This window comes from Neophocaena asiaeorientalis, unplaced genomic scaffold (assembly GCF_003031525.2).
Source record: "Neophocaena asiaeorientalis asiaeorientalis breed wild unplaced genomic scaffold, Neophocaena_asiaeorientalis_V1.1 scaffold87, whole genome shotgun sequence".
NCBI classification, from domain to species: Eukaryota; Metazoa; Chordata; class Mammalia; order Artiodactyla; family Phocoenidae; genus Neophocaena; species Neophocaena asiaeorientalis.
This window is the reverse complement of record NW_020175432.1, coordinates 4,580,829-4,590,834: the sequence shown is the minus strand read 5'-3', so window position 1 is coordinate 4,590,834 and position 10,006 is coordinate 4,580,829. Positions and strand designations below refer to the sequence as shown.

The window sequence follows — 10,006 nt, the reverse complement described above, 5'->3', positions numbered from 1 at the left end:
ACCCAGTCTGCTCTGATCCTGGCTCCTCCCCAAGTGGGGTGGCAGGCGATGGCCTGCCGTTTTGCAGCCGGCTTCATTACCTGTGCCATGACCCCGCCTCCTTCCCGTGCTTAGGCTGCGGAAGGTGGAGGTGGGTTCTAGCGTTGGACCAGCTCCCTCCCGGCGCTCCCGCAGGACTTCCGACCCTCCCCAAGTTCAAAATGAATTGGAGGGCCTCCCTGGTTTTAGACCTGGTTTTTCTATCCGTGCTCTGAAGGGGTGGCGGTTGGTAAGGAGAGGGCTAGGCCCTTATTTATCCTGCCCTCTCCTGCTCTCCCATCCCGCTCTTCATCCTGCCCCACCTCCAGATGGGTTTTGACGGCTTCTTCTTTGGACGCCTGGATTATCAAGACAAGAGCGCGCGGAAGGAGAAGATGGAAATGGAGCAGGTGTGGCGGGCCAGCGCCAGCCTGAAGCCCCCCGCCGCGGACCTCTTCACCAGTAAGGGGATAGAGTGGGGAGAGGGCCGCCCCCACGCTCAGAAGGGCCCTGGGCTTGATTTTATAGCCAGCTGTCATTGTCTTGAAATTCTTAATAATTTAGGAACAAGGGCCCAGCATTTGCACTTTGCACTGGGCCCTGCAAATTCTGAAGTCCGTCCCCTGTGGGGCCTGGCAGGTCTAGGGGGTGGGGCCACCCCTGAGCCTGGTGCGGCCCACAGGTGTGCTCCCCAACATTTACAACCCACCGGATGGTCTGTGCTGGGACACGCTGTGTGCCGACAGGCCCTTTGTGGAGGACCCACTCAGCCCTGAGTACAACGCCAAGGACCTGGTCCATTACTTCCTGCAGTTGGCCACTGCCCAGGTAACCTGGTACCCAGAACCTGTTCCTCTGGTGTACATGCACGGGGCCCTTCCACCGGCCCAGGCAATCCCTAGCGCCTCCTCACCATCCTCGGAGGAAGGTAGTGTTCCTTTCACCACCACTATGCCCTCCTCCTGGATTTGTGTGTGTTCCTGACTAGAAATGCGGACCCCTTCACCACTGCACACCTCCGCCATGATCATGAGACAGCATGGCACGGTGCCTCAGTACCCACGTCTGGGTGGTGAGCCCAAGAGAATTACCCAACAGCTTGTGGCTATTTTTCTGTTATGTCCCTCTGCTCTCACGTGACACACTTCCACCCCTGCCCCCCCCATGCCTCTGCGCCCACATTCTTGACCACGTATATATCGAGACACAGCTGTCCACAGGGGTGGCCCAGGACACCCTGGCCTGAGGACACCCCCCCATCCCACCTATAGGGCCAGCACTACCGCACCAACCACACTGTGATGACCATGGGCTCAGACTTCCAGTATGAGAATGCCAACATGTGGTTCAAGAACCTTGACAAGCTCATCCAGCTGGTCAATGCCCAGGTGAGTGTGCCTACCCCATGGGCACCTGTGCTTGTATCCCTGGGCCTTGGGTCACGTACATTATCTATGGGTGCTATCTTAGTTTTCTATGGCTGCTTTAACAAATTACCACAAACTTAGTGGCTTAAAACAACAGAAATCATGTTATCTTACAGTTCTGTAGGTCACAAGTCTGACATGGGTCTCACTGGGCTAAAATCAAGATGTCAGCAGGCTGCGTTCCTTCTGAAAGCTCTAGGGAAAAGTCTCCTTGCCTTGTCCAGCTTCTAGAGGCTGCCCACTTTCCTTGGCTCATGGCCCCCTCCTCCATCTTCAAAGCCGGCAACACAGCAGCTCTCTGACCCTGCCTCTGGTGTTACATCTCTTTTTCTCACTCTCACTTCTTTCTCCTCCCTCTTCAACTTTTAGAGACCCTTGTGATTACATTGGACACACTAGATAATCCAGGATAATCTCTCTAGTTTAAGGTCAGCTGATTAACAGCCTTAATTCTGCAGGCTTAATTCCCTTTTGCCATGTAACCTAACATAGTTACAGGTTCTGGGGATTAGGACATGGACATCTTTTGGTGGCCATTTTTCTGTCTACCGTGGATGTATCGATGTGGCCTCTGTAAATGGCCTGTGGCTGTGTGGGCAGGCATTCACTCTCCCATCAGCACAGAACCTCGTCTCCCCTCCCCCATCATTTCATCCCCGGAGTTGTCTACTGGCACAGTCTTTTTTATTTTTATTTTTTTAAAAAATTTATTTATTTATTAATTTATTTTTGGCTATGTTGCGTCTTCATTGCCGTGCGCGGACTTTCTCTAGTTGCAGCGAGTGGGGGCTACTCCTCGTTGCAGTGCGCGGGCTTCTCATTGTCGTGGCTTCTCTTGCTGCGGAGCATGGGCTCTAGGCGCACAGGCTTCAGTAGTTGTGGCACATGGGCTCAGTAGTTGTGGCTTGCAGGCTCTAGAGCTCCGGCTCAGTAGTTGTGGCGCCTGGGCTTAGCTACTCCACGGCATGTGGGATCTTCCCGGACCAGGGCTCAAACCTGTGTCCCCTGCATTGGCAGGCAGATTCTAAACCACTGTGCCACCAGGGAAGCCCTGGCACAGTCTTTAATGTCCTCACCTTCCACGCGCTCCCTGCATCGCTGTTTCACCAAAAACAGCTCTCAGTAACGTAATCAAGGGCCTTCCAGAAGACATTTCCCACTCCTCCCCAAGCCCCTGGTCCCTGAGGAGGCTTCAACACCTTGACTACTTCCTCCTGCAAATACCATGTTCCTGGGCTGCCGGAAGATCACACTCTTTTGGTTTTTCTCCTGCCTGCTCCTTCACACACTCCATTTTACTGGAAATGGAGTTCCTTGGTTCAAATCCTGGTTTTGCCACTTACTGGCTCTGTGACCTTGAGGAATGTTCTTAAGCAGTCAGTGCCTCAATTTTCTTATCTAGGAAATGGGCATAATGGTGGTTCCCAGCTGACAGGGCTATTGATGAAAGTTTAATGAGTTCATTTGCATAGACCAGTAGACCAGTGCCAGGTAAATAATAAGTATTACGGTTGTTTATTATTATTATTTGGGGCTGAAAATCTGCTGCTGCTTAAGACACCAGTTGCAACTGGTGTTGCTTCTCTAGGAAGCCTTCACCGGGCCCCAGCCGAGCTCTTGCTCTTTCCTCTGTGCTCACAGGAGTCCCCACAAATACCTGTGATGATACATCTAGGCTGACTGTAACCAGCTGACTATCTGTGCAGTTTCTCTCCTCTGCACTTGGCTGTGAATACCGTGAGAGCAGGGCGAGCCTTTGGTTGTAAATTGTGTCCACAGTCCTGAGCATGCTGCAGAATCAAGTGATCGTTTGCTCAGTGAACGCAGTGTGTGTGTATGTAAATCTGTACATGAGTGTGTGTTCAGGGGTGTAAATGTGTGTTTGCACATAAAGGCATGTAGTCCTATGCACTTCTCTTCATTCACTCAAGTGTTTGTTTTATTTTTAAAATTAAAGTATAGTTGATTTACAATATCGTATTGTATTACAAATATTGTATTAGTTTCAGGTGTACAGCAAAGTGATTCAGTTATATATAATTTTTCAGGTTATTTTCTATTATAGGTTATTATAAGATGTCGAATATAATTCCCTGTGTTATACAGTAAATCCTTGTTGCTTATGTACTTTATGTGTAGTAGATTATATCTGTCAATCCTATACTCCTAATTTATCTCTCCTCCCCTCCCTTTCCCCTTAGGTAACCATAAGTTTGTTCTCTATGTCCGTGAGTCTGTTTCTGTTTTGTACATAGATTCCTTTGTATTATTTTTCAGATTCCACATATAAGTGATATCATATAGTATGTCTTTCTCTGACTTCACTAAGTATAATATTCTCTAGGTCATTCAAGTGTCTATTGAGCACCTACTGTGTACGAGGCACTGGGGACACAACTCGAGCAGAACAAACATCCTTTAACTCACGGAGGTCACCTTCTTGTTCCTCCACCTCCCTCAGTTGAAAGTGAGCCTCCATTCATTATAACAGTTGTGTCATCTGGCAATAACCTTACAGTGCTGAGGAGTTGTTATTCCTGTCCTATAATGTCATATTTAGTTTTTCCATGAAAGTTTTAAATAATAAAATTGGAATTATTTAAAGTTTAGTAAAATCTCAGGTTTATTCTTGCATCCCTGAAATTCTTTCCAGGCTGGTAATATTTAGCTTCGTCCAACATTCATTTTCACACTTGGCCATTGGTTTGCACTCAAACTGTGTATTAAGAAAGAGAATCTAAACCGACTGGATGCATGAATGTGTGCACGTGTGTGTGTAAGTTTGTACACACTTGTGGGTCCCCCCCTCCCCGGGCTCCTGAGCTCACACACTGACACCTCCCCGCAGCAACAGGCCAATGGGAGCCGCGTCAATGTTCTCTACTCCACTCCAGCCTGTTATCTCTGGCAGCTGAACAAGGCCAACCTCACCTGGTATTTGGGGGGACTGGGGAGCCTGGGGATGGGTGGCATGCCCTGTGGGTCATGACCCTTCCCTCAATGCTGCTGCCGTTGCAGGTCGCTGAAAGAGGATGACTTCTTCCCTTACGCCGACGGCCCCCACATGTTCTGGACCGGTTACTTTTCCAGCCGGCCTGCCCTCAAACGCTATGAGCGCCTCAGCTACAACTTCCTGCAGGTAGGTGGGCGCCAGGCTCAAGGGGGTGGCTCAGGGGTCCTGACAGACCTGGTGCCCCAACATACCCCCTGCTCTACAGGTGTGCAACCAGCTGGAGGCGCTGGCAGGTCCGGCAGCCAACGTGGGACCCTATGGTTCCGGAGACAGTGCACCCCTCAGTAGGTGTCCAGCGGGTGAGGGGACGGGGGCGAGGCTGAAGCTGGACTCCAGACCTCCACTGCCCCCTCCAGTCCCTTCTTTTTTTTTTTTCCGGGTCCCTTCTGACTCCAGACCCCCACTCCCCCCTCGAGTCCCTTCTTTTTTTTTTTTTCCGAGTCCCTTCTTAAAGCCCCTAAGAACCCAGCCTGCCAGCACATGACTTTTCACGTCTCCTTGGGGTCGGGGGCCGAGAGTCCTGCGGAGACCCCACCCGGCTCACCATCTGCCTGCAGATGAGGCGATGGCCGTCCTCCAGCACCACGATGCGGTCAGCGGCACCTCCCGCCAGCACGTGGCCAATGACTACGCTCGCCAACTTGCCGAAGGCTGGGGGCCTTGCGAGGTGCGGGGGCGGAGCCTGGGAGAGGCGGAGACAGGAAGGGGCAGGCCCTGGAGCAGAAGGGGCGGGGCCAGTACGGGGCGTGGTCGAAAACAGCGGAGTGGTGTCTGGAAGGGCTCGTGGGGCGGGGCTTGTGGAAGGAGGGGCGGGTCCTGGGATGGGAGGGGCGGAGAAGGCAGGGGTGAGGCTGGGGGCGGGGCGGCGAGGAGGAGACGCGCGTGGAGGCCGGAGCATACCTTCCACTTTACGCGCCTCCCCAGGTTCTCTTGAGCAATGCGCTGGCGCGGCTCAGTGGCTCCAAGGAGGACTTCATGTTCTGTCGCAAGCTCAACATCAGCGTTTGTCCGCTCACCCAGACCTCAGAGAGCGTGAGGCGGCCTGGACGGGGAGGGGCGGGGCCGGGGGACCGTCCCGTGGGTGGTGGGTGGGACGGCAGCGCGGAAAGGAGGCGGGGCTGATGGGCTCTCAAGGCCTCAGCGGGTTGCTAATCACTCTGGGGCGAGATCACTGGGGGCTCAGTGAAGCTGCGGCAGGACGGAGACCAGTGCACCACTTGGGGGTTTGAATCACCCAGGGACGTTGCTGCACATGGTGAGTGGGTTTGCAGAAGGCGTATTGTGACCCATGCCTGCTCTGATCCTCCCACCCCAGTTCCAGGTGACCATTTATAACCCCTTGGGGCGGAAGGTGGATTGGATGGTGCGGCTGCCTGTCAGCAAACACGTTTTTCTCGTGAGGGACCCCAGTGGCACAGTTGTGCCCAGCGATGTAAGGCCACTCGACAAATATTTTTCCCTGAATACCACAACCCATGAATACCTAACCCCTTGGAAACCTCCCGCCATGGGCATTTCTCCCTTCGCCCCATGGACACTTCCCCCAGGTTTATTTCCCTCCATGGATCTCTCCTTCCATGGACACCTCCCTCTCTTGGATACCTCCCCCTCCATGGATACCTTCTGCCCATTACTGTCTCTTCTTCTGAATATCTTCCTCCTCTACCCCTTAATATCACACCTCCTTGGGAACATTACCCCCTCTCATGAGTATCTTCCCCCCCCCTTTTAAAAAATGTATTTTATTTATTTATTTTTGGCTGCGTTGGGTCTTTGTTGCTGCACGTGGGCTTTCTCTAGTTGCGGCGAGCGGGGGCTATTCTTTGTTGTCGTGTGGGGGCTTCTCATTGCGGTGGTTTCTCGTTGCGGAGCACAGGCTCTAGGCGCGTGGGCTAAAGTAGTCGTGGCACGCGGGCTCAGTAGTTGTGGCGCACGGGCTTAGTTGCTCCGCAGCATGTGGGATCTTCCCGGACCAGGGCTTGAACCCGTGTCCCCTGCATTGGCAGGCAGATTCTTAACCACTGCGCCACAGGGAAGCCCTCTTCCCCTTTTAAATATCTCCCCGTGAAAAAATTTCCTGTTTATGAATAGTCCCCTCATCCTGGAAGGCCTCTTCCCACTAACCTCTTTCTCCCCCAAGAATCTGTCTTTCCCTCCCTCCCCTGTGTCAAGGATCTCTTCCTGAATTTACTCCCTCATTTCTCCCACTTCCCACAGTAGCTCCACCCTCCTAGTGGATTTTTCCCACCTTATGAATCTTTGCAATCGTTTTTTTTTTTTGGCCATGCAGCTTGCAGGATCTTCGTTCCCCAATCACAGATCGAACCCATGTGCCCTCTGCAGTGGAAGCACAGAGTCCTAACCACTAGACTGCCAGGAAATTCCCTCTTTGCAATCTTTAACTCAGCATTTCTGACACTCGCATCCCTTCTGCCCAACTCCTAAATTTCCTCTCCCCATCCTGGAACTCTTTCCCTTCCTCAAGTTTGACCCCTCCCTGTATGTGTGGTGTGGCTTTGTATGTGTACTCGACAGCTTCTTGACTTGGTTTCCATCCTCCCTTACCCGAGGTGGTGATGATTCCCAGCTCAGACAGTCAAGAGCTGCTTTTCTCAGCCTCAGTGCCTGCCTTGGGCTTCAGCATCTACTCAGTAACCCAGGTGCCTGGCCAAAGCCCCCAGGCCCACATCCACCATCCCAGATCCCAGAAGCCCTGGTCTCGTGTCTTGGTCATCCAGAATGAGGTGAGACCCTATTCATATCCCCTTCCATTCCTGGGTGACAAATCTGAGATGTGGCAGTAAGCCACATGGACCCTGGGTCAGTGGGTCTTAGGTTCATGGTCTAGCATCATCAGCCCCCCATTGTGTGTCCTCAAGTGAGTGACTGTCTTCCTTTGAGCCTCAGTGTCCTCTCCTGGGGCTGTTATGAGGACCCAATGTAATCATGGGTGACACTTGACAGAAATGTCAGAGCTGATGGAGGTAGGGTTTTGCAAATTAAGTGAGGCATGTCAGAGACTTGGGGGAGGGAGCTGTGTGGCCATTTGGGGGAAGAGGGATCCAGTCAGGTAGGGAGCAGCAGACACAAAAGCCCTCAAGTAGGCAGGTGTTGGGTGTTCAAAGAACACTCAGTGTGGCTGAAACAGGGTGTTGGGGTGGAGGTGATAGGTCAGATCATGTGAGCCTTAAGGGAAGGCTGAGGGGAGGACTCTGGCTTTTACTGTGAAGGAACCATGGGAGAAACAGGGTTGCATTAAGACTCTTGTGGGTCCTAGCACTTTGGCCTTTGTGGGTCCCTCCTTCCATAAAAATATGTTAATTATATTTCATGATAGTATGGATATTAACATGAATATTAACCATGCAGAATTCAATATAATATATTCATTATTATTTCATTCAGGTTTTCTTCTGAACCTAAAAGAAATAGAGATTTATACCTTTCCATGGGCCCTAAAAATCTTGTGGGTCCTGGCACTGTGGTTCCTCTGTCAGTTGCATAAGCAGCCTGGGTCCCGAGCAGATGGGCTGTGATCTCACTTCTGGTGTTATAGGCACCTTTTGGCAGTTATGGGGGGAAAAGACTGGGGAGCGAGCACGGAAGGTGGGAGATCAGGAAGGGGTTGGCTGCAGCCCAGGAATGCCATTGAGGTGGTGAGAAGTGGTCAGATTGAGGGTAAGGTAGAAAGTGGAGCTGTTCAGATTTGCTAAAAGAGTCAGAGGTGAGGAGTGAGAGAGAGGAGGGAAGGGTGGGTGACTCCAGGGTTTCCTCCTGAGCCCCAGGAAGGATGAAGCTGCCGTTGGCTGAAGCGATGGTCATTAATGTCTGTCCACCCATTTCTCCCCAGTACATCCGGGCTAGGTTTGACCCTGACTCAGGGCTCTTGATGGAGTTGGAGAACCTGGACCAGAACCTCCGGCTGCCTGTTCGCCAAGCCTTCTACTGGTGAGGGAGGACCACCAGGTCAGGGAACAGGTGTGAGCAGAGCTGGGGTCCCTTGCCTGACTCTCACCTGCCCTGGCCCCAGGTACAACGCCAGTACAGGCAACAGTCTAAGCTCCCAGGTCTCAGGTGCCTACATCTTCAGACCCAACCGACAGCAACCACTGCTTGTGAGCCACTGGGCTCAAACCCACCTTGTGAAGGTAAGGGGTTAAGACTGATGAGTGGGCACTTGGGGATGGGGCATGTGAGGGGTGTGTGTATGGAGGGTGGTGTGCCATGTGTGCAGTGAGGGGAGGATTTACATCTCCAACAAATAAGAAGGCTAAGACCCGAGGGGAATACTTGAGGATCCTCCCACAGGGTTGATATTCATGGCTGGTTGTGTGACAGTCACGCCATGGAAGCACATAGAAAGGCATTCACATCTGTTGTGAATGTCAAGATTATACTTAGCTTTTGAAATTGGGGGTGGGATGCTCCCATTTGGCCAACAGATAGGGAGAGCCAGGGGTAACTGCTTGCAGATTTCACCAAGGATCTGTGGTAGGAGGGGATTTTATCTGGGGTGGACATTTAAAGGTTCACACTTGGATAGGGCTTGGGTGATTCTGACTTAGGGTGGATATTTGAGGGTGCATCTGGCTGGGAACAGGGGCTCAGGCTTGTGGGGTTTCCTGGGGCCTCTCGTTGACGTTTCCTCTTAGGGTGGGAATGGGGCAGGTAATGGAAAGCCTCACATTTGACATGATTCTCCTTGAGGTGAACACCTGCATACCTGGGTCACTGTATGAGGATATAGTTTTGCTTCCTGTAACAGGGTTACCCAAATTAACCATGCCTAAAACAAGATGGAAGTTTCTTTCCATCTAACGGAAAGTCCGGGCAGGTGGGATGGTTCAGTAGTCATCTAGTCTTCTATTGTTTTTTATTTTTTAATTTTTTAAAATTTTTGGCTGCTTTGGGTCTTCATTGCTGCGTGCGGGCTTTTTCTCTAGTTGCGGAAGGGGCGGGCTACTCTTCATTACGGCGCGCAGGCTTCTCATTGTGGCGGCTTCTCTTGTTGTGGAGCATGGACTCTAGGTGCGCGGGCTTCAGTAGTTGTGGCACTCGGGCTCAGTAGTTGTGGCTTGCGGGCTCTAGAACACAGGCTCAGTAGTTGTGGCACACGGGCTTAGTTGCTCTGTGGCATGTGGGATCTTCCTGGACCAGGGCTCGAACCCATGTCCCCTGAATTGGCAGGCAGATTCTTAACCACTGTGCCACCAGGGAAGCCCTAGTCTTCTATCTTATTGCTCTACCCTCCTTAGCATTCAGCTTCCACCTCATGGCCCAAGATGGCTGCTCAAGCTCCAGCCATCACATTTGCATTTGAGCCAGTGGAAGAGGGAAAGGGGCAAGGAACATTGTTCACACCACTTTGACTGAGCCAAACATGGTCACGCAGCTACTCAGAACCTCAGGGAAGATGAAACAGTACAGTCTATTCCCAGTAGCCATGTGCTAAGCTAGAATCCTGTTCTAAGGAGGGGAGATAGGGTAATGATGGGCAGCAAGCATGTATGCCAAACTCAAAATTTACATGGCTATGACTGCGGTACAA

At 51.9% G+C, this 10,006-nt stretch overlaps 1 protein-coding gene across 2 annotated transcripts in view; it reads left to right on the top strand.

Moving 5' to 3' along the window:
* Window positions 1–10,006, top strand: part of MAN2B1 (mannosidase alpha class 2B member 1) — a 15,501-nt gene that overhangs the window by 2,320 nt on the left and 3,175 nt on the right. For both annotated transcript variants that reach the window (XM_024767348.1, XM_024767347.1), the window contains exons 5-16: window positions 348–480; window positions 701–846; window positions 1,290–1,406; window positions 4,294–4,379; window positions 4,464–4,584; window positions 4,664–4,742; window positions 5,016–5,125; window positions 5,383–5,490; window positions 5,774–5,890; window positions 7,029–7,202; window positions 8,309–8,406; window positions 8,489–8,606. In XM_024767348.1, coding sequence (XP_024623116.1) covers window positions 348–480; window positions 701–846; window positions 1,290–1,406; window positions 4,294–4,379; window positions 4,464–4,584; window positions 4,664–4,742; window positions 5,016–5,125; window positions 5,383–5,490; window positions 5,774–5,890; window positions 7,029–7,202; window positions 8,309–8,406; window positions 8,489–8,606 — 1,407 coding nt within the window. The remainder of the gene's footprint in view (window positions 1–347; window positions 481–700; window positions 847–1,289; window positions 1,407–4,293; window positions 4,380–4,463; window positions 4,585–4,663; window positions 4,743–5,015; window positions 5,126–5,382; window positions 5,491–5,773; window positions 5,891–7,028; window positions 7,203–8,308; window positions 8,407–8,488; window positions 8,607–10,006) is intronic.